This window comes from Chamaea fasciata, unplaced genomic scaffold (genome assembly GCF_029207755.1).
Source record: "Chamaea fasciata isolate MVZ Bird 193981 ecotype frontalis unplaced genomic scaffold, bChaFas1.0.hap1 SCAF_6, whole genome shotgun sequence".
Taxonomy (NCBI): Eukaryota; Metazoa; Chordata; class Aves; order Passeriformes; family Sylviidae; genus Chamaea; species Chamaea fasciata.
In genome coordinates this window covers 42,399,796-42,425,159 of record NW_027094091.1, presented here as the reverse complement: position 1 = coordinate 42,425,159, position 25,364 = coordinate 42,399,796, and the positions used below count along the sequence as shown (strand labels likewise).

The 25,364-nt window shown below is 38.6% G+C and overlaps 1 protein-coding gene across 1 annotated transcript in view; it reads right to left on the bottom strand.

The window, feature by feature from the left end:
- The window catches only part of DCHS2 (dachsous cadherin-related 2), a 79,966-nt gene that overhangs the window by 45,360 nt on the left and 9,242 nt on the right, over window positions 1–25,364 (bottom strand). The window contains exons 4-5 of the mRNA XM_066185083.1: window positions 15,979–16,170; window positions 9,590–9,821 (exon numbers count right to left, since the gene is read on the bottom strand). Of these exons, the coding sequence (XP_066041180.1) occupies window positions 9,590–9,821; window positions 15,979–16,170 (424 nt within the window). The remainder of the gene's footprint in view (window positions 1–9,589; window positions 9,822–15,978; window positions 16,171–25,364) is intronic.

The window sequence follows — 25,364 nt, the reverse complement described above, 5'->3', positions numbered from 1 at the left end:
TGAATTTCCAAGTCATCTGGCTCTTCACTTTGTGCCTATTCACCCAGAAAGTGCAAATGGACTAATGAAGGATGGGACATCCTCTAGCAATGGCAAAATTTCTCATGGGATTTTGCTGTTCTTATTTTTGTGGAGGTGCATCCTATTCCACAAGTGAGTTAGCTGCTGTTTCTCAACAGTTAAAGGCAGGAGACAAAAATCCAAATGTAATGGTTCTTTTAAAAATATATTTTTTATTATATTCATGATCCTGTGCTCAGTCTTAATCTTAAAACAGAACACAGCACCAAAGCAGGTTCACTCACCAAAATAACTTCTTGTATGGGAAAAAAATCATACTAGTTAACCCAAAAGGATTTCCACATGGATCTCCATCTGAGTATTTTGAAAATCTGTTTTTGCACAGGGGTCTCTCATAAGGAAAAAAAAAAATCAGCTCTACATTTATAGCCATTTGTAGGTAAACCAAATATTTTCCACTAGTCAAGTGCTGCAAAGATAAAAATCAGGATGCACCGACTTCAGTAATGAAGTCTGGATTGCACAGGTATGCCAACTTAAATGGCTTCTAATATTGTATCATTGTTCATGAAATGAAAAAGCAACTTTAGAACATAGGAAGAGGAAAAAAATCAACAGTTACCAGTGATTTTACCTAAGCCCTTGAAACTAAACACCCTAACAAATTTAAATGATGGCACTATTTCTTCAGCAAATAGCCTCGGATGGGCCAGCTGGCATCACCTGACACAGCTCAGACAACAAGCAGATGGCCAAAAGGTCCATATGGTTCCTCACCCCAGTTCACCTTCAAAGCTGGCCACTGGACCTGCTGTTCACTACTGTGAAGGTCAGAGCTGACCCACTGATCTGCCCAGAGCAGCCACCTCAGCTTGGCAGCTTCCCAGTGCAGGGGGTGCCTGCACAGTTTTGCTTCTTATATGTCAGAAAAAACTTCAAGATGAGTACAGACAGGGTGATCTTCCAGAAGATGCATGCAGTTAGGAGGTGTGAATTTTGCATTAACATTAAAATTAGCATTGTTTTAAGGAAGAATAGTAGTGTTTCTGCTTGACATTTCTATTTAAGTTTATCCAATTTACTGTCTATACTGTCATCTTGGCTCTGCATACAAGTTCCAGCTGTAGCATTTTATTTGTACTTAAAATGCACCTTTTTTAGTGAAGCTGCATTCCTGATGGTAACCATAACAACACTGCCAAATACACTGAATAGCTGGTTTAATAACTGCCAGGGGAAGGAAGAAATTAATAAGGAATGATATTGTTATTTACAGTCTACCTGCTGTAATACACATCGGTTCAGCTCACATGAAAACCTTTAAAAAGCTTATTTTGATGGCACAAACACTGGTTTGCATTTTGGCAAAGAAAAGGACTTCTTCAGATTAAAAATATTCAGTGTTTGAATGTTTTTGTAGTACATAACTGATCAAACCCATATCAATCTTCTGGCTACATTTGTACTTTACAGGTGTTATACCCCTGCACTGGAGATGCTTTCAACATTGGTCCCTCTTAGCAAATTATTGTGCTCAATTCACAGTTTTCTTCTTAGAAAGAGAAATAGATACAAAAGGACTTAGTGTCTACAACCAGTACTATATAAACATACTGTGTTGAATCACAAGAATTTGCTTAGCACATGAAAGTCTGTTCCAGAGTACTTCATCAGACCCTGAACATGTTGGGAGTCTGCACATAACAAACCAGCACCTGGATCTATAAAGTAATGTAAGCAGTTTTAACCTTGCAGCTCCCCCAGAAGCATGACACTACAATTTCAAATACTATAGGTAACAGAGAGTTTTATTGAGCTAAGAAGTATTCAACACAAAAAATATGAATTTCTAATTACAGCAGTTCCATTAGTCACAAACAGAGTACCCACCTGAGCATCAGCCTCTCATGCTGAGCACAAGAGGGCATGAATATAGTACTAGAATGGTTTCATCTAGACTCAGTTTTCTCTTACACAAGTGCTTTTTAGACAGTCTTGCAAATTGGGATGCAAACTTTTATGTCCCTAGAGACTATATTTTGCCAGTTTAGAAGATCAGGTTCCTCCTAGCTTTCTCTATTTTGTACTATTACATGTTTAGATAATTATTCCGTAAAAAAACCACAAACAAACAAACAAGCAACACCACGAAAACACCAGCATAATTCTACTTTTTCAGTAAAGCAGATAACTGAAGAGATATCATTTGCTGTTACAAGGAGATTTCCTTTGTTTCCGCCCTGGTTTATTTCCTTTAATCTGACAGAATCGTAACTCAGAGCCTGTGTGCTGTCTGATTGTGTACAAAGCAAACACTCTCATGCAAACATGGGTCCATCCAGAAATCAAAGCTTACACCAGTAAGCAGGCAGGACTTTGGCCTGGTGAATTGTGGTTTTTTCAAAGACAAAAGACAGAGACCTCTCCCGACAGTCTGCGTTGCTCCAGTCCTGCCACACCTTCTCAACAGGTCACGTTCCCTTGCTTAGCTTATCAAAGTTTTCCAAAAACATCTTTTTAATCAAGGATGTTTTCAGTCAAGGACCTTTTCAATCAAGCTGCCAGCCTCTAGATCCAAAAATAGCTCAGTGCACAACCTGGTAACAAAACTCAACTGCAACCGTAACCAGGGATGGTATTTCTTTAAAGGCACTGTACAAAAAGATGTATCAGGACAGATACAGAATGAAGTCTGCTATAAGCCAAAGAAGACATGTTTGCTGTTCTTATATTAAGAGCATTATAAAACATACATTCCAGATGCTGCCCTTCATTTTAATGAACTGATTTTCTGCTGCACCCCCTTCCCTGCTCCATCCATTCTAGCATTGTGTCACAGTTGTCTGCTCCCTTGGTGTGACCTGCCACTTTCTTCTTTTCTTTTGGTTAACTGAGAACACAAATCCTGTACTCTGAGACCCATACAGTCTCTAGCAAAGAAAAGAGTTGCTTGTCTAAATTTCACTGTATAAATATCACACTATTCCCCTCTAAAATAGGAGGGGAGGTTTGGGCATAACTTTTTCCTTTTCACCATTTTAATCAGCCCACATCATCTGTGCAATGCCATGGAAGTTTGCTCTTTGCCTCTGGTGGGCTCTTCTGTTTCTGAGATCTGACATTGGCTTAACCAGGAGAAAGGAGGGTGGGCTAGAGTATTTTTGTTCATACTTTGCATTCTTTTATGCACAATAAACTCGTGTGCACCCCACTATTGCATGGTTGAGGTTTTGGCACATAGCTTGTAGGAATATTTCTCTTTGTAGATAGTTGATTCTATTTGATTTCATACATCAAAGAAAAAAAGATACATTAGGAGGTAGCAGTATGGATATTTTTTCATGCTGTTCTGCTACACAGCTTTCTTCCAGGGACAAAATCTGCACCCTTACACTTAATACAGCAAGTTTCATGTTCTCCTTGGACAATATACTATTTTCTGCATTCTTCATGGTAAATTTCTCATTAGATGAGATCTCAGTGAAGGTAAATGTCCTCAGCTGAGGCCACTAATTTTTCCTTTTTAATTTAACTCGAACTTCTTCAAAGGTGAAAACTTATTGTGTTAAACCAACATCTCAGGCATATTCCTCTGATTTGCAGCATTCCAAATACACTATCAATATCATATGACAGATCAGAAAGACAGTAATTGAAGAAACTGAGTTTAAAAAAAGAAGTGGCCCCAAAATGTTCCAAACTAAAACACTCCTAATTTTAAATGTTATTTATGTGAAGCTCTTCATATGTTTAGCAAATGTACTACATGCTGTAGGAGAATGCCAAAAGTAGTTTAAAAATAAACTATTTTTTCATACAATACTATACAAAAACATCATCAATCATTATAAATATGGCCTTGTTCTCTTTAGAAATGGTGCATCCCCATTTTACTTTGATGCCTAGTACAATCTGCTATATATTAAACACTGTATAATACATGGAGTTAAGTTAGGTTTTGAGGTTTTCCCCTGCATTAAAAAAATGTTGGTATTTCAACTTACTTTTCAACCTGTATTGCAATAAAAATAAAACTTTTTTATGCAATTAAAATTTCCTAAGATGCATCTGTAAAAAACATTGCTATTATTTAATAAAACAAAATTTGTCAGCATCCTTAACTGGAATGAATCTATTCTGAACGAAATCAAAGTTTATTGCAAGTTAGTTTGCCATCAAATTGCATTTACATATGGTTCCATAGTGCTGTAATGAAAGTAGTACAGCACTAAAATGCACACTGCCACAAGAAACATATCAGTGAGGCACTGTTCTGTACAAGCTCTACACAACTCCCTCTTCTTGTATCCTTTACTAGGCACTGTTAAAGTGATAAGATGCTGAAATTAAATTTGGCTTTTGGTTAAGGTAATTAAATTCTTAAATTTGCATGATCTTTAGGTGTATTTATCCTTTTCATCAATAGACTAAGCTCCTAGACTGCTCTACAGTCTTCTACAGGACATTTTAGTCGCATGATGCCCTTTGCTCTTCTGTTAAAAAGAAATCATAGTGCATCTTAAAGGGAGCAGGTTTTTAGCAAGTCAAAATTTCCTCAAAGGAATGTTCATTTTGCAGGAGCTGTACTCCTGTGCTGAAATTTCTTTCTCATGTTCAACTACTAACCAGCTCTTGCAACAAGGCTTGTCTGTTCCCCTCAAAATGTGTTTTTTGGTGTAAATAAGTTACAGGAAGTACTATAACAAAAGGGTGATCCAAGTATCTTCAAGTCAATGGAGAGATCTCCAAATATCTCAGTGTACTGTGTTTATGTGGCAAGGGTTTGGCTGTGGGGGAGCTACAGGAGTGGCTTCTGTGGTGCAGACCATGGTGAGGCAGCTGTTCCCCTGCAGCCTATGGAGGTCCACAGTGGAGCAGAGATCCACCCCCAGCCCATGGAAGACCCCTCAATGGAGCAGGTGGATGCCCAAAGAAGGCTGTGACCCCGTGGGAAGCTCATACTGGTGAAGGTTTTCTGGCAGGACTTGTCACCCCACAGGAAAACCACACTGGATCATTCTGTTCCTGAAGGACTGGACCCTGTTGAAATGACCTGTGCTGGAGCAGAAGAAAAGTGTGAGGAGGAAGGAGCAGCAGAGACAACCTGTGATGAACTGCACAGTTACCATTCCCCATCCTCCTGTGCTGCTGGGGCCAGAGGAGAAATAGAAAATTGGGAGTGAAGTACAGGAAAAGGGAGGGTGGGGGGAGAATGTCTTTTATGATGTAGTTTTTATTTCTCATTACTCTCCTCTGATTTGATTGGCAATAAATTAAAGTCATTTCCTCAAATTGCGTATCTTTTGGCCATGACAGTAATTGCTGAGAGATTTCTCCCTGCCCTTTTCTTGACCCACACGCCTTTTGTCATCATTTTCTTCCCCTGTGCAAGTGAGGAGGGGAGTAATAGAGGGACTTTAGTGGGCACCTGGCATCCAGCCCAGGTCTATCCACCATGTTCACAGAAAACATTATAAAATACACAAAAGGAAGGTCATAGCCTTTGTTCTAGGCATCTAAATTAGGTAGGAATCACAGAAACATGAGCCTAAATATCTTAGAGTTGAAAGAAACAGACACTAAATTAAATGCTTATACTGCTGTAACATACACTGAGAGAATAATACTTTCTCTACATCATTTTCATGCTAGGCTTAAATAACAAATACATTCACATTAAGACAAACCACTGGCTGCTGCCTTTTGCTTAGCCTTCATAGAAGTTTTCTTTGCACACAGGGATTAGCCAGGGGATTTGTTTTAAGACTACAAACAGACCTTTTACCTGAAGACTGACACAAAGTCACACTGATCCAGAATAATTTTCAAGGACTAGTATTCATTTTGTTGGTTTGAAACAACTTCCCTGAACCAGAGCTATGATGATAACCATCTTTTTACCCATCTCTCGAGAACAGCATCACTAAGATCAATGGAAAAATTAATTACATGCCCTTGGCTGAAGGTAAGTATTAATGCTGTTATTGTAATGGAATTTTACAAATTCTGTTGTTAATCCTAAAGTCTAAAAATTAAGCACTGCATAGGTTTTCTGCCACACTTAAGATTGCATTCTGTGACTTACATTTTTAATTACCAGCTCAGCCATAACTATAAATACACTGTCTTTCAGATAGCTTGTTAGGTAACAATGGGAAAATAAACAAAGATAGCTCAAACAGTTTCTTAGCCAGAAGAGCTCTTCAACTTGCACTGTTCTAATCAATTCACGAGTACTGTTCATAGATCATGCATGGATCAGATATCTACAAAAGGCAACATAATGAAGCCAAGATGTTGTTTACACCAACACTAGAAACAAATGATAGCAAGAGTCACGAACCAGCAGAGGAGCTGGTTTACAGTTTCCTATCCATGCATTTTTCTAGTTACATAGTTTTTAAAGTGGTTTTTCTTGTGGAAAGTCTATCATTAATCAAATGAAAAACACTTCAGCTTTTTAAAAAATGGAAACACAATAAATGTTATTTATGAGTACAACAGCATATCACAAACAATAAATGCAGTGTCTAAAAGCTAAAACAGCAAACAAATATAAATAATAAAGCTCATTTAGAATAAAAAAATAATTAGCAGAATGGTCTGTCTGGTCAATGAAAGGACATTGAGACCACTAATTTTCCTTCCCACTCCCACTGAATTTATCTATTTACAACATCCACATGTCCCATTGCCTGAAACAAAAGATAGAGCCCCTTCAAAGAGCCTGGATGTGCCTCAGCCTCATGATATCTATGTATCAAAAGCAGTACTGTTATATTCTATATAGTCAGGAGTTGACCAGCCGGTAGAAAAACTAAGAGCTTTAATGAACAAGAGGCAGAAGCAAGCCATAGCAGTGAAGAATTTGGGTTTCAATTGTTACTTTACTGTTTTATCCATTTCTCTTCCAAAAATTCAAAAGTTAATTTTTTAGTGAGTATTCTAAGTGCAGCACTCAACAAACACCCCTGAAGAAAATTACAGTGAGATAAATTTTCCTGAAAAAAAAAGAAAAAACGCCAAAAAAAAAAAAGCATATGTCATGGACAACAGCATCATCTTGCATTTATCTTAACGTATCATAGTATAATGTGACAAACTGTTTGCTACTAATTATTTTCAATCTCATAATACTGAAAATATCTCTGTCTACATAAAATATTAAAGGACTATAATGAAAAGAGGCAGTCAAAATTACTAATGCACTGATTTTCATTTTTCCTTTCTAAATGCTCTATCAGTGAGAAAAAAAAATATTTTACAAAATAAAACTTATCCGGCAGGCAAATCCACGGAATTCTCCAGCGCCATAACTGTCCCTCTGTTTAGGTCCTCTAATAATGAGAAGAGCAGATAAAACAGAATATGCCACACTGTAAATTGGAAAAACTGCAGAACACACCAGTAACAGACTGCACATCTGTAAGATCAGAAAAACAGAGACCAAACTGTAATATCATCTCATTTGGCTTTCTGGTTTGAGCATTCATCTCCTGGAGAATGCCTGTTCCTTCACATGCTTGTCCATTGCCCTCTGTTCACAAAATGCAGCCCAGCTAACTAGATGAAGTCCCTCACATAACCTTCAGAGAGGCACGGCTAAATTAGGCCATATATCAGAGCATATGAAGACAGCTTTAGCACAATGAACACTGGAAAATATCTCTGTTGTAACAAGAGGTAAGGAGGAAGAGCTCAAAATCTCTGTGCCCTAACAGTGAGCCACTTGTTTCATCTCTCTGAATACTGAACAGGTTTTGGAGCTCAAAGACTGCAAAATTTCTGTGTGATAAATTGGCAATTTTAATGTGAGGGTTTTTTTTTGTTTAAAATATTAATTTTTTCTAATAGTTTAAAAATCATTCACCTCACCAGTGATTGAGCACAGGCACTATTGTCAGTAGATGTGGAGGAAGATAAATGGAAAAAGTGTATTCAGAAAAAAAAAAGTCCACAGCATTAATATTAATAAGTTAAAATTAGACACAGTCTGACCTTGTGAATTACCCAGGAGATCTGATTAAGTGCAATCAGATTCCAAGCACTATAATGCTGGGAATAGTGTCTGACCTAAGAGCTTTTCTCATCATGAAATGTCAGCAATAATGACCTCAAGCAACTTCACCCTGAATTTGGTCTGCCTTTGATAAAATACCATGATAGATCCACAAGGTAATAGTAACTTACAAGCTTATAGAGTCTTCATCATTAAGCATGACATTTCTCCTATACAAAGTGCCAAACTGGAAAGAGAGGCCAAAAGGTCACAAACCAAGGAAGAAGCCTTTCAAAAGGCTTTCTTTCAGCAGAGGGTTGCTGCAAAGCCAGTGCTGCTAATGTGACCCACAGGGGCTCTCTTCGACAAGCCTGATGGGACAGTTTTAAAATGACCAGTTAAACGCCTGTGGAGATCCAGCTCCCTAATTATTGACTGACCTACATATTTTTGACATCAGTTATGCCCCTGAGAACCTGACTTGACAGGTAGTTAAGAGTCCACAGTTAAATAAATTCTGAAATAGCCAAGACAAGCAGCCTGACTTCCTAAGAAGATTAGTTTCTTCTGTTCATCAGAATGTTTTGAGAACTGTGTAAAAACAGACACCTTTTTAAAGAGTAGATCCTTGCAAGATTTTGTATGCCAAATAGCTAATATGTACACACACGTACCACAATCTAAAAAGATCTTAAAACATATAAAATAATCTGTGCCATGACCATCTGTTGATCAGGATACATTCACATGCAAGAGCTGGCCCTCAAGAAAAATGGCAATTCCAGTTTAGTCAACCACTTACTGAAAAACACCGTGGCCAGTTGTAGATGCAATGCTCACGTTCTCTTCAGCTGATGTTAACAGCTATTTTAAGGTTAGAAAGCTGACTACAGAGGCTGCTTTGTAGCAATGGGAAGAGTAATTCAATCTGTGAGAGTCAACCTTTCTTGGAAAATTTGGTTTTGCCATAATTGGTTTTCTGCTCTCATTACCACTCCTTCATTGAGCCTCTCTTCAGAAGGGTGAGGTGTCACATCAGAAAGTAAAAGGCAGAAAAAGACACTTACAAAGCCATATATTGAGTCAAACAGGGAGGCAAATATGCCTTGTAAGACCGATCAGAATGAGGATTTATCCTAGCACAGTACAGAGAAGGATTAGAACAGAAACAGAGAAGAAATGAAAGGAGGAGCATCTTGAAGGGTGTTTTATTGCTCTTCAAGATTAAGCCTAAGAATTTCAGAAATTCAGATATTTTTGTAAAAAAAACCAATGTTTTATTATTTCTTACAACAATCAATATTTTTAGGGCTGAAAGTAGTGGATAAGTGACATGCTGCTTGCTCTTCATTGTGCTGGCATGAACTATGTTTTCCATTCTTCTGCTTATTCCAGTGAATGTAAAAGTTTAATATTAAACCTAAACCCTCCATCTACCTCTAGAATTATTATTCATCAGAATCTAGGTTTCACCTGTATGCCATGACTCCAAATACAAAAAGCACCATCAAGGAAAATGGACATCTTGTATAATTATCACCTTTCTGAATCATAGACTCATACAAGTACCTGTGGATGTATCTATTGTGAAAAAAGAAGAAAATTCTCCTGGGATCAGTTCGTATGTGACAACACCAAAAATTCCTGAATCTCTGTCTGTGGCAACAACATTGATGATTTCTGTTCCCGGCTGTGTGTGACTGCTGATACTTGTCACGTAGATGTCTTGTTCAAAAACAGGTTGATTGTCATTAATATCTTCTATCTCGATGCGAACAAAAGCTTGGGCACTCAGACCACCCTGTTGGATATATAAGAAAAAAGAACCCAAAAAAACAACATCAATTTTTAAAATAGGATGGTACACAACTTGCTTCAGTCCATCATTAGGAAACATAACATACTGCAATAATATTGATCAACAAAAATGTCCATTAAAAGCAACTTACAGTGTCTGCAACACCCCAAAACACTGCACATAAGCAAGCAGCATGTGCAGCACAACACCAGGGGCTGATCAAGTACATAGAGAAATTCAGCTTCTCTACAACAGCGAGGCCTGAACACAAAGTCAGTTTTGTTAATGCTAATGAGCACCACACATCAAAAACCCTGCTAGTCTAACCTCACCTGCTTGTGCTGACATCAACAACACTCCACCTATTCCTTCACAGATAAAAGTCAGGGCTTTGTGCCCCAGAAAGACATGCCCCTCTCTGGTGACTGGTGCTCCAGTAAAGGAGGAATAACTTCTCTCTATGAGATTTTCAGATGTAAAAGCATGACCCTCATAAGAGTGAATATGAGGCTTTTTCAACCAGGGACACAGACTAAAAGCAGTGCAGGACAGCCAAAAGCTGACCTGTCAGGCTGCTGTCTACAAGACCTATCCTCAATTTACTGACACATGCCCTTCAAAAGCCCACTAAAATACCACATGGGACCACATTTAGCCTTGCTCTGGAGTAAAACTGGAGAAGAAAGGAGCAACTGCAAGCTGGCTTACCAGCCTATGCTACAGAAAAATACTGATTTGCTATGACAAAGCACTGAATTTTGTGACAATCTGCAAAAAAGACAATTCTGTGGGTGCTGAAGTGTAGACCCCACAGGCAACTGAGTGAAACTAATGGCAATTTACTTCTCAGAGGACTCCCTGCATGACTTTGGAGGGGTTCATATATCCAAGCTTATTTTACAGCCATAGGAAGTGCAAGCATTTTTAAAAGAAAGCAGGTCCACTGTGGCAGAGATAACAGTGAACACTGAGGCACTGGCATGTTCAGAGGCACGAGGCAGCACAGACATGTACAGTCTGCCTGTGCTTTACGAAGTACATTAGAACACAGATGGAGGAAGAATCCTGAGCTCTTCAAAGTCACACTGAGCATGCTGTGCTTGTAGCAGTCACTCAGGGAAACTGCTGACACAGATCAGATGTTCATGCATACACATGACAAACCATGCTGAGCTAGGGTGAGCTCCATTTTGCAGTCACAGTAGCTGTGATACAAAGAAAACCAAGTCAACCCCAAACCAACTACGCTGCATAATTCTGCAATCCAGTTGTTCATGTCAATTATTTTTAAACCTGACCTTCATCAAACTATCCAAGGATTCAGACTGGATATGACTCCTTTAGACTTACCGTGCCATATAACAATCTCCCACAAAACTCTTTGAGGGCTTGCTTAGTGAGTCCACAGGTTCAGACTTATTTTTGGAAAAAAACCGCTATCAGCATTTACTTCTACGTTTTCATAGTGATTTTTGCTTTGTCCTGGTTTTTGTTTTTTCTTCTGTGTTGTAATGTTACCTCTCTTGGTGCACTCACAGTCTCATAAAGGCTTACGTAAGTGGAAAATTAAGATGATCTTGTGCATCGTGTGTCTGTGTTTCACCCACAAACAAGATCTATCCCACATCCTCCTGGTGTGCTTCTGAAGAAAATAAAGCATGGCATGTTTCCAGGGCTCATGCTGCTGCACAGGCAGCCAAAAGCCAGGACTCTTGCCTGGGGACCAGGACTAAAGGACAATCATCAGCCTACAAATTACTGGGACTACCACAAAACCCCATGCCAATATGGAGAAATGGAGAAGGCAGTGAGCCCAATGCCAACACCCCTACTTCAGGGCAAGCCCCTTCCCCAGGCTCTTGATTTCCATGATGAGGAAATCCCTGCACAGGAGCTAAAAGGGAAGGCAGGGGAAGGGGGAAAATGTGCTCTGCTCACTGTCAGAAGATGCTCTGTGTCTCCACGGCTTTCAGGTACTTTAGAACAGAAATCAGAAGGATTTTTAAGGGAAGAGGACCAGGGAAGAAGTGAGGTAAAGAATAAAAAGCATCTAAAAATGATGGTCTGAACAGCATGAAACCAAACTCACAAGAGCTTGTGTTAAACTGTTTCTTTCAAGCTTCATTATTGCTAAACAGACATGAAGAAACCCCAAACCCCACTCTTCAGCCAATTTGTATTCATGCTACAGAGTTATGTAAAGACTGAAAAGTATTTTTAAATTATTAACTACGTATATAGAGAAACCTATTCTCTAAGAAAATTGACCAAGTTTTACAATGGAGGCAGAACCTTCTTTTCCTGAAGAAGCAGTGTATATCCTCACATGCCACATATGACATATACTTAATAAGTTATTAACTGGTTATGGCCCAATTCTTGCTCTGACAACTGAAAAAAAGTATCATTCCAATGGAGAAGGAACTACAACTCCTTTTATTTCTAAAGATGTGGATGTACTTAATCTACTCAGAAGCAAGCAAAAGACAGTTCTTCCAAAATATGAAGGCTGACTTATATAAAGTATATTTCTGACAGAAAATTACATTCGTCAAAACATGTTAACAAGCAACAGAAAGCCACAGCTGTTCATTTAAAAATCCCTTGTCTTAAATGTTCAAGTATTTTAACTACTGTCGTACTCTCTGGTGCAACAAAAAGTAACAATTACAATGACTTCTTTGTCAGAGTCCTGAGGGTTGTGTCCCTTATGGAAAAAAAAGGGACATAAACTACCATCAAGTCAAAATAACAACGATTAATGCTTTCATTACTTCAGAAGGATCAAATTTGTGTGAATAGCTAAAGCTATTAGTAGACCTCTTTACCAAGACTTTAAAAAAAAAAAATTACCCTGCCTTTGGCAGGGGAGACTTTGTCTTAATAAGTAGAAATGATGCTATTTTGAACAGCTGTATTTCTTAATGTCAGTGCTGTAAGATGCTTAAAAGGCCATCAAGATTTTCATCAGAGCCTCCAAAGTTTTTGTCACTGAACCACGCTATCAAATTTTTGTGCCAAACTGAACTGTTATCAGATACAGAATCTCTGACATAGAGGCTTTTTTGGTAAACCTAAAGGATATGTGGTTTTGAAGTTGTAATGCTGTCAAAGTGGATAGAGATGTCTCCAATTATTTCAAAAACCTTAGGTTCTTCAGAAGCTTTGCCTGTGAGTGAGTGTCAAGTGTTTATATCTAGGTTTCACTTGCTTCAGTGTAAGACAAAGAAAATTGGATAGGCAGGGTGGATAACAAAAAAGCAAGAGACAAAGTGTCTCTCTATGCAGAAAGGCAGTAAGAGTCACTAACACACCCGCTGAAGGTGTACTGAACCTTTTGCAGTGATGATGAAGCAGCTGAAAAACTGAAGACCTACCATTTCATATAGAAGAGACAAGGATACTTCTTTTCATCTTTGCTTCATCAGTGAGAGTACTCTCACAGGATGTTTATTTAAAACCAGTTTAACAGAAGCTGTTTTCCACCTGCCTCTCCACAGGCTCGTGTGCAATTTAAGTTCACTCCTTACATTTTCTGCACAACACAAAAGACATGACTGACAAGCTCTAAAGACATGAAATGGAGTAGCCAGGAACAGGTGGAGGAAACTGATAGTTTTGCTGTAAGATAAACTGCACACCACCTGGAAAATACTTTATTTTCCTCCTCATTTCTAATTAACTGTGCTATTTTCTTTCCTTTTCATCTCTCTACCCTCCCTTGTCTCAAGTGACCCTTCATTCTTCCTCTCTCTTTTCTGTCCACATTTCCCCCCTGATCACAGCCTCCACTCTAAGCCCCATACCTAACATCTTTAATCCATCAAAATCAGCAGCAGAATGTCAGGAAATAAATATTCTACTACAATTCTGCTTTAAAGGTACAGAGTTGGTCAACACAAGTTCAGGTGCACTGATAATTTTGAAAAGCTGATAATGAGTTTAGGTGCTATAGTATTTAGGTGTCAGATGGGCAAACTTCTACAAAGTGCTGACTTCCAGTAAGAAGACCAAGTCTTGCCTATCACAAACGAAGCAATAAAAAAACTGAACCTTTCTCCCCATTATTGAACTTCTGAAAACACAAGGTCCCTAAATGAAGCAATTTAAAAATTAAATACCCTATAGTTTCAATGCATTGGCTATTTTTCTTTGAGGTAAGATTTATCAACAGAGCAGTAATTGAAGTAAAAATAATTAAGGGATCAAGCTTTTTTCATGTAAACATTTTCTTTCAGATTTTCAAAATAATTTCCTGTACCAGACCGAATATCTTAGAAACTTTTCAGAATTTCACTGCCATTGTCCTGCTCTCACATACCCTTTATAAATGACTAATCTTGATATTCGAGACATGTATGTGTCCTTTACATTTATACAGCTTCAAAACATGTGAATGAGAGGAAAAATGGAATAATGAAGTATAACAGAATGCATAATTTTCTGCTGTTATACATTTCAACACAGACTGCTTTACTCTTCGAAGTTTGGATATCTGTACTCAAGCATAAATTTTGAAGACAGAAATCACATACAAATGAAATTCCAAACTGGTCAGATAGAACTACCTCTGCTCTAGACATCACAGGCACTGTCCTGGAAAAACCCACTCTTATATTCTTATATTAAAATCATAGAATGGTTTGAGTAGGAAGAGACCATTCAAAGGTTGTTCAGCCCCTGCAATGAGAAGGGTCAAGTTATCAGACATTCAAATCAGATGAGTATGGAAACAAACATACAAATATATTTATGGGGGGTTTTTCGCCTCTAAAGAAAGCTATGAGGAAGAAAAAGCACACTGCTAAAGGCAATATTAATAAAAGAATATTTCTGCAGCCTCTGAAATGAACACTGAATTGTGGCAACTGAAGAAAAAACCAGATTGTTTAGCTATTACACAAATACTTGAATTCAACAAAACAGAGATATAGCCTCAACGACTACATTCTCAAAATGAAATAATTACTACAACTATCAACAGCAGCTATTTAAATATACCTACTCATGAATATGGAAATCATACTTCACTAACTTTCTTCAGTGTACAATAACAAAAACTACAGGCATGTTAATGAAAAATACAGCATGTCTAGAACAACTGCATTTTTTAAAATTTATATTAGATACACTTAGGACATATCTTAAATGCAAGTTTAATATTCAAAGTAAGAAAACTGCATAGCCTATAATAATTGAATTTCAATGTTTTTCAGGGCAAATTGTATGGCAAAATGTGAACTGAGCAACATTTTGAAAAGTGTCCTCATGTTAATTTTACATTTGAAGGCAACCAATAACCTTTACTTCAGCTTCTTCACAATTCATTATTGAGCTGAAGAAGGTAAAGACAAGTATGGACTGGGCCTCACAATGCAAACCACCTCAGACTGCAAATCACCAAGCAGATGACAAAATTAATATTTTATAATGAAAGTAATATAATAAATAACTTTCTTCCATTATTTTCCTGGAGCTTACTAGGAAAATATTTTGTTATATGGCATCAGGTAGGCAAGGTGTCCATTCCTGACACCTTAATGTGTTCCCACCACAGCAAATGTCTCCTCACCCTCCTTGCCAGGATCTGCAATGGTCTATTTCAGGCACATACAACAACCCTGCCCGTGCTGTACCATAAATACCCACTTCTGAGCACCAGATCTCATAAACTGGGAAAACTTTCAGATATGCAGCTGCTGGGAGGCTGCACCCAGCCACAGCAGCAGCAATGGCATCAGCCAGCTAGAAAGGACAAGGAATTTACCCAGGAAAGTCACTGCCACCCACAGTAGCCATGCAGTTCTAGCCTATGGTACTGGCTTATTACTGCTGCAGTGATCTTGAAAGCAGGGAGCAGAAGTAACTTGGAGTCCAGTGGCTCCAATAGAAGGAGGAAAGTTAGCACTAACTAACATCCTAGAAACATTTTTCCAAACATTGTTTAGGAGTCATTGGATATTTCACAGCCAATTTTATTAATTTGGGTAAAAATTCACAGTTCATGAATATAATTTTCTGCACTCTTTACAGATAAGACATTTTATTCAAATTCATGCAATTTTTACATAGTCACTACATTCTACATTTAAAAATATACCAGACACCCAAATCGGCAAATGCATTCAAAAATCTGACAGTATAAAAAGGTGAAACTTACCCCATCTGTAGCTTTTACTAAGAGATCATAAGTGGCTGTATCCCCTTCTCTGTCAATGTCTTGAGAAACAAAGATCTGACCTGTGTGTGGGTCAATCTGGAAAGCTTTGGATTTTTCATAAAAATTAAATCCATCGTAAAGAGAATACTCAATTTCTCCAAACTGGTCAGCATCTGCATCTGTTGCTTTGACCTGCAGGGAGGCAACAAGAGATAGCAATGACGCCAGTGAAACTACTTCTCATTAAAACAAAGTGTCTGTGATTTTTGAACCTGTTTGTGCTGTAAAAGCCAATGTGTATACACAGAATAAACACAAACATGTTCTGCTACCTAAGCTGGCTGCCTGCAGTTTGTAAGGTACCTCCGCTACTGACAGTGTAATTATCAATCTTCTTCCTTTCCCATGACTGAAAAAAAGCCATTCTCATTAAGCCATGTCAGTAGACCACACGTTAAACTATTTTCCCTTTATGTTATTTTTACCAGTGGAGGTGGCTCGTATGAAAAATCAGAAAGCTCTTATGTCACATGTAAATCAGAAAAGTGCTGCAGGACATCCTTACCTAATGTATCCTATAAAAGACTCCTCAGATCTTAACTTAGTTTTCATTTGAAAGAGGGCATGGTGGTACTCATGCTTTTTGACCCACAGGTGGGTTGTTTTAAAATGTATTTGATAAACACAAAAGTTTTGTACGTTGCTCCTTCAATTTTAATCCCCTAATATTTTGATAATAAATGTTTTGTGCTGAGTTTGGCTCTTCTCTGGCACATTCCATTGTGATAGTTTTCACTTAAATTTAGAAACATTTTGGTAGAAAGTAATTTATAATAATATGTATGCATTAAGAAAGCCAGTGTTTTCAGTTCTCTAATTTGTCATTATTGGAGATACATAAAGAGCTTCTCCTTTGCAATTGGTTTCCTCTTCTACTTTTTCTTTGAAAATGATAAATTCTGTGAGTTTTCCATCAGCCTGTCTGTACAAGCACACTGCCTGAAGACCTTTACAGAGCTTTGGAAACTTTAGTATCACAAAGCCCAAGAGTTAGAATTGGTGGGAGCTCACAGAGAAGACCTGTGCCAGTCACTGCCTGCACCTGACACAGGCTGACAAGGTGAGACCCACAGCCATCATCCACAGACAGGGCAAAGGTGGAGGTCTGCACTGCCTGCCTGTACAGAAAACCATCTGGCAGAGTTTTAGATCGAGTTTCAAAAGAAACATTTGAGGCCAGGGAGTATTCCTAGAAGTAAGTTTGGATTAGGTCATCCTGTTTGGGTGATACAAATTAGTTTGCATGGACACAAGTTGTGCCAGGTCATTTGGCCTTGGGACTCAGGACAGCCTTTGGCTGCTGCTCCTACCAGAACAAATGTGGCCATGAAGACCAGTTGGTGCCTGCATCACAAGCTCCCTTCTTTGCCCATACAGGAATTGTTTTGGCATTAAGATACTTAACTGGGACTGAATTAAAACCAAATGAACAAAACATGTCTTGGGAAGGCTGAAAGGCATGGAAGTGGGGAAAGGGAAACCACATAAAAAGTGCCAATTCAAATTATAAAGTTAAAACTTACTCTAAACAAGTTACATCAATCAGAATTTTAAAATGACAGCCCAAAAGATACACGTGTTATTTCAATTATTATTTTTTGCTTGTTGTGGTTTGCTTTTTGCTTGTTTTTCAGACTTTTCCACTTCTTCATGGAAACTCAAGTTCTTTTGTATTTCAGAAGTATCACTGTGACTGCATCACATACCCCATAATGTTTTTCCTCCTATAAGAAGATTTTTCCTCCCATAAGGAGGTTTTACACAACACTAAAGGCCATTATACCTGAGTTTCTGAAAAAAAAAACAAGCTCCTTTAGGGGAGCCCTGTGCACACAGAGCCCTCCATGCCCTTCCCACACCCTTGCAGTTTGCATCCCCCAGCTGCAGCACAGTGTGCAACGTGTGGCTACTCCTGACCTCAGTCCAACCACCCGTTCTGGGCAATTTAAAGGCAAAACTCACAATCATGCACAGCTAAACAAAGATCCAGTCCTAAAAATGCTTTACAGCTGTATGTAAATCAAGTCTACAGCACGCATATTTCTCCAGCCTCGTACTTTGTTATTTCTGTCATAAAAACAAGAACAGAACATATGTCTAGTGTGCTCACAGTAATCCACCACCCTAATGTTATGGAACAATAATTCACTTCGCCCTTATAAGAAAAGTATTTCAATTTATTCCTTTTGCCTGAAATCCAACAGGGGTGACAGTACTGAAAAGTTCTGTCTGACTGTGCCTACATGCAGTTACATGTGTAAATGCTAACATTTTTGTCTGCAATTGAGCATGAGTGATTAATTACAGGTGAAATTTGAGGGTATTGTTAGAAGTTTAGCTCATTACGTTCGGTGACTTGTTTTCTTTGTTGTAAATTGTGCAGTCCTCAGACTTTGAACAGTACATGTAAAGGCATAATGAGTGATGAATTTAAATAAAAATGCTTCAGTTCAAGGCAATGCAAATTTGAAGGTCTAATTGTGATCAACTTCAATTACTATAATCATCTCTCAGGCAGCAAAACTAAGTGGTATCCATTTTTGCAGAGAAATGTCATCTTTCTCCCTGTTCAAGTACCTCAAATCTATTCAATTTCTACCCACTTAATAGTCCTTTTTTTTAATCACTCGCCATGGAACCTTTGATCTGAAAAGGGAAGATCTGGAATTAAAAGGGAATGAAAACTTTCTTGTAGCAGAGAGATCTGACATTGAATGGCACGACACTTGAGGTCAGGGAAACTGTTGACTAAGACCATAGAATCATTTGGGCTGAAAAAAGACCCTTAAGATTATCAACTAAATGCAAGCTGATTTAGAAGGAAGAATACAATGAAAAACATGCTAACAAATGCAAGGTTTTGGACACAATTAAGGGACCAAATTAGCAAAGATTTTAGGAATTAAAGCACACAGTAGTCACTGTCCAAAACACGTTGGGTTGTGACAGCATACTGTGAGTACCAATCCTACAGAGTATTGCAGCTGTTAACTGCCCAAGAGCTGTGAGTTACAGCAGCCCAAGCAGGAGGAAATGAAGGCAGCAGCAGGAATTTTTACAGTGGACTGATCAAGAGTGTTGTATGTTGGCAATATCACAAAGGCAATAGAGCTGAATGGATTTATGTGCCTTGAAGAAGTGGGAGGCAAGAGAGTACCAAATATGTAACACCTCTGACAAGCTAATACAAACTGGAATCTTGGAGAAGAATAAAGGGGAGGAAAAGAAAGGGTTATGCCCCCAAGCTCTTTGTCCTTTCACTAAGTATGTTTTCAATACAGTAGGTTGAACATCCAAGTTTTTAGGAGTGTAAACTTGGAAATAAGTTCAGGACAAAGTATTTCCCCAAGAAGCATTTTTTCAAACCAACAAGAGTCATTGTATGGATAGCTCCTGCCTGGACTTCTCATGTCAGTCATGCTTCCTGCAGCCTACATCCTTTGGACAGCTGGTACAGTGTCTAGACTAAAAATCTGCCAGGAAAAAAAAAAAGTTTCTTCTGTCCTGTTGAAACTGCCAATAAAGTGGTCAGACTTCAGATATCCTCTTAGAGGAGAAAACAGGGACCTAGAGAAACGTTATGCAGAACAAGTAAAAAAAATGTGACCCACCTATGTGATGTTCAGACAGACTATTGCAAGAGGATAATAAATGGTGTGAAGTGGTAGACGCTAAAGGGTGTAAGAAGATAAATAAAATTCAACAATGTTAGAAGTGCAGAAATAATCTTCTATTTGCATATGAAAAGCAGGGATGATGTCAAAGAATCTGGGATGTTACAGGTAACTACCCTAAATTCCTCACCCACATGTGCACTTCAACCCTGTAACACATGTCCAGGTTTAAATGGGGAAAAAAAAAAATCACTGGCAGTACACTTAAATAAGAGGGAACAAAACCATTTTTACCACTATGCTGAGAGAGACTTCAGAGCTTACAGAAGACAAACGTTTGGCAGAACTTCAGCTGCTTCCATTCATTTCAGTGGAATGATGAGAACTCATTGCAATGGGCAATATGTCCCTATATTTTACAGGTATTGAATAGCACAACCAATTAACTAATAGTAGTCAAGATTATAGAGAAATAGATCTGCTACTAAATTCCACATTGCTTTAAACACAAAGTCATTTAAGAGAAAGCTCCCCTTTTCTTTTTAACTTCCACCCCTTTTTATCCTCAACAAATTAAAATAAAGTCCCGGTGGTTATATTTAGCTTTCTTTATTTTGCTTCCTAAATATTATTTCCTAACAACATATTTTTAAAAGCAGAGTAAATATTTTATATTATATGCAAAGTGGGGGAAATGTCTTGTGCACACAAAACCACAACAGAAAAGACAATCCTATTACTCGGAGACCAAAAATTCAGAACTTCTATAAAAATGTTTTTTAGGATTTAGAGTATGTAGCCTTAAAGATGACTGATTGGCAAGGCTGAATTTCATGTGTGAGTGATCAGAATTAATTTTACATCTTTCAGATAGACAGACTAAAAGTAGACCAGATCACCGGAAAGACCAAGCCATTCAGTCAAAAAAGTCATCACCGTGGTCATCTGTAATAGTAATTAAATGAGACTAAGAAATATTAAATCAATTCTTCACAGCATAAGAATTTTTACCATACCACATATTCTGTCAAGTTTACTTCACTTGATTTAGCTAACAAAGATACAGATTTCATAGCTGTTAAAATCTGTTTGGTGGACTCAACGTCAGAGCATAAGACAGATTTTGTGCATTTATTTTGTGCACAAAAAGCCTGTTTAATTGCTTTCGCTCTATTGATATCATGAAAAGCAGGTTAATTGCCAGGAGCCAATTTTCAAAGAAAATTAGAATAGAGGGTAAATAAAAGCATACTACATTACTGAGGACATCCAGTGGACCAGGCCCAGCCAGCATAGGTTTAGGAAAGACTGGTTCTGCTTGACTAAACTGATCTCTTTTTACGGCAGGTGACCCACCAAGTGAACGAGGGAAAAAACTGTGGATATATCTACCTCAACTTCATTAAAGACTTTGATACTGCCTCCCACAGCATTCTCTCAGACAAGCTGGCAGCCCATGGCTTGGACAGGTGCACTCTTCACTGGGTTAAAAACCTGCTGGATGGCCAGGCCCAGAGAGTGGTGGGAAATGTGCCGCAACCATTTGGGTGGGGCCACCCTGTTCCATATCTTCATCAATAATTTGGTCAAGGGGACTGAGTGGATCCTCAGTCATGTTGCAGACAGCACCAAGTTGGGTGGGAGGGTGGATTTGCTGGAGGGCTAGAAGGCTCTGCAGAGGGGTCTAGACAGACTAGATTAATGGGCCGAGGACAATTGTATGAGGTTCAGTAAGGGAAAGTGGTGGGTCCTGCACTTGGGTCACAACAACCCTATGCAGGGTTAAAGGCTGGAAAGCTGCCCAGTGGAAAAGGACCCGGCGTGCTGGTCAGCAACAGCTGAACTTGAGCCAGCGTGTGCCCAGGTGGCCAAGACGGCCAGTGGTATCCTGGCCTGGATCAAGAAGACCATGGCCAGCAGGACCAGGACAGTGACTGTCCCCCTGTACTCAGCACTGGTGAGGCCACACCTTGAGTTGTCTGTCCAGTTCTGGGCCCCTCACTACAGGAAGGACACTGAGGTCCTGGAGCATATCCAGGGAAAGGCAAGAGAGCTGGTGAAGTGACTAGAGAGTAAATTATGTGAGGAGTAACTGAGGGATCTGCAGGTGTTTAGCCGGTTGAGGGGTGGCCTTACTGTTCTCTACAGCTGCCTGAAAGGAGGCTGTAGCCAGGTGGCCTCTTCTCCCAGGTAACAAGTGACAGAACGAGAGGACATAGACTCAAGCTGTGCCAGGGGAGGTTCAGGTTGGAAATCAGGAAGAGCTTCTTCACTGAAGGGGTGGTTAAACAATGAAACAGGCTGCCCAGGGAAGCAGTGGAGTCAACATCCTTGGAAGTGTTCAAGAAATGACTGCATATGGCACTTAGTGCTATCATTTAGTTGATATGGTCAAAAGTTTGGTTTTGGTCAAAAGTTAAACTTCATGATTTTGGAGGCCTTTTCCACCCTTAGTGATTCTATGACTGTGTAGTCCACAATATTCATATTCAAAATGGTGAAAACTACTCCTAAACTACAAAAAAGAAACTATCAGCAAGCTGAAAAGATTCAGTGATAGAGATAGGTTGCTGATCAATGGTGGTTCTGTCCTGCAGTCATCAACAGCACAAAATCCAGCATCCTTACATTTGACACACTGAAGGCCTGTTTCCGGGCAGTACAGCAATACCTGACAGCAGCAGCAGATGCTCACCAGGTAAGTGTTTTAATTCCTCAGGTATGCAACCCAAGGACCACTGAATGGTTACTACTGTGGATGCATCTGCTCTGCCAGACCTTCATGCCAGGTCCACAACCACAGGGAAGGAGAGGAGCAGTCTGAGTAGGTGGCATGCTGTCAGCAAAATGTGACTGCAGAAATATTGGCAGTGAAATCACTGGTAGAAGACATTTTTCAAGTCACTTGGGTGTATCTGTACGATAGATTAGCATGCAAGCTGCCACAGTCACACATCATCAAATGTCTTCACGTCAGTGCTCTGACTTAAAACCCTGGTTAGTGAGACGATAGCATATCAAATACAAACCAATGATCTCTACCTCACAGCTGCCTGAGGCAGTGCAGACAATAATGCCGACAGCAAACCTACAGAGTGTAATAAATACATTACTTTGGAATTTTATCTCTCTGCCTCAGCAACCATGATTAACCCTCATCTCCCTAGTGCAGCAGGTTTAACACACGGAAATGGAACTAAAGCTGCAGATCCACTTGAAGCCCTAAAAACATGAGCCTTGACTTCAAGAGCAGGAACTGTTTGCCTGAGGACTTAACAGCTGGTGCTTAACAATCCCGCTGACAGCAGAAAAAGCCCCATTCTTCATTCTCAAACTGGGCTGCATCTGGAAAACCGCAAATCAAAATAACAACTGGAATTTAAGCTGATCATTCAGCTGGCATTGATGCTTACTTTGCCAACCACCACAGGTACCAGATACTAAAAAAATCCCCAATAAATAATAAAATCCTTAGCCTTCATCCTTGCTCTGATGCAAAATATCTCTACTGTGCTGGTCAGGTCAATGGACTTGGCTAATGTCAATCTTTCTGTATTCTTTTGATCTGCTATAGGTGGAGACTTCCACAGCTGAACAACTGACAATAAGAACTACACAGACACAACCTAGCTAACCTGTATGGAAGCTGATGCTTAGTCCCCCAGCTGATTTCTGATTCACTCCAGAAATTGTCATCAGTCTTATGAAGGTGCTAATAAGAAGCAATTCCCATCAAAACATTCAATAATTAATTCTCAACAACCTTACAAGTGAAAAGAGAAAAGCCTAAATGCAAGCAGACACAGAGACCAGAAACCCTCTCTGCTCAAGGACAGCATGTGAAACGTGGTATTCGTGGTAACCTCAGCTAAACATTACATTTACATTTTTACCAAACATTATGGTAAGGCTTTTGGTTTTGGCTTTTCAAACAACTACATCTGTTTGGCTCATTTTTTTCTTAGCTTGTGCCCCCGTGGGTTGTACAGAAATTCCAATGAACTACATGGTTTTAAAATAAGGTAAAACTAGTCCTACTTCATGTATGAATCTCTCATAAAAGATTGCACTAATTTTTATCTTCTTTATCTTTTTATCTTCCTTATTTTTACAACACTATCTCCCCCACAACAAACAAATGAAAAAGAAACTTAATTAACATGATGAACAATTCTGAGATCTTAGCTTTTTGCCTTCTCTGCTCTTCTGTGTATCTAACTGATGACTGTGAACAAACCTGCCAATAAAAAATATTGACAGACCTTTGATTTACTCCTTTCAGTTAGTCTACAGAAAGCAAGAAAAATTAAAATCACTGGAGGGGAAAACAGCTTCAAGTACATTACAGCATCACACTTTCATTCTGAACACCAGACACCATTCAGCAAGCCAAGTCTGGATCCAGGAAGAACTAAGCATTTCAATCTGTATTGTAACCTGCAATTCTTGCTCTGATGCTAGCCAGAGCCTGAATTCATTGCAGTTTAACACAGCTATACCTGACATGTCTTAAGTTTTGCTACCATGCCTCCTGCAAAACAGCACTAGCAGCTAGATCCCATTGAGGTGAGCCGGGATCCAAAGGTGTGGGAGGCAGGTCCAACCTGGAATGCCTGACCTTATCACTCTTATTACACTGATAGGATCTGGACCACTACAAAACACAGTTGTCAATGTCTGAATTCATAGCAAGTAGCTGTACTGCTAAATGCCTACTTGCCACATGATAGAGTAGGGGTTTAAAAATGTCTTTTTGGGAGTACAAAGCTTGAGTTCCAGCACCAAAAGTGTCTGCTAAAAAGACCATCTACTCTGTCAGTCTGTTTGGTCTATATTGCCTTCCTTCTCATTGTGTAAATATAATCACATTTAAAATAATTTAATTTTATCATCTATGTAAACTGAAAGAACAGAAATGAAAAGAGAATGTATTTCTGAGGAAAGAAAAAGGAATTAGCAGCAACTAGCAAATATTTGCATGACTAAAGCCTTATTTAGTCGTCAAAGTCAACCCCCTACTTTTCAGTGAAAGCAGCTCCATCCATTTCTTAATGCTGTTCACGTACTCTGCTATAATTTTAGATTTTATAACATGCTAAAACCTTCCTATGCACAGTTAAGAATTTAAGTACAAATCCATTTTTATTCATTAGTAAGCTACAGAGCCCCAAGACTGAATACCTCTGCCAAGCAACAGCAGAGCACAAAAATTTCCCTATTCTGTACTAATTGCATAAAGCAAGAAGTGTCGGGTTTAATAACTGGAAATATCTCTCAAATATTCATACTGAATAGGTTATTTTAATGATCTTACACTAGAGCATGTTTTAGCTTTTAGTGGCAGGATTATTTTAGAATTATATTTAGTAAGTTGTTTTAGAAAACACAATTCAAGATCCCAGCTATCTTGTTTAGGGCAACTATGAAAAACAAATCAATAATGTAACTTTTATTAGTAGCATTTATTAAAGCATTAATAAAAATTATAAGAATACAATTTTTTTGCTTAGATCAATTAACATCACTATACTTACAAAGCTGTAATGTGATATATTATTTAACTGAGCCTAAATAATCAAAGTACGTATCATGAATTCTGAGTATGTGTGTGATCTTAGAACACTAATGACAAAAAAAATCTTTTGATTATACTCATATCTCTGATAAACAAATTGCAGGAGGATGTTACAAAGGAAAGAAAGAAAGAACTCT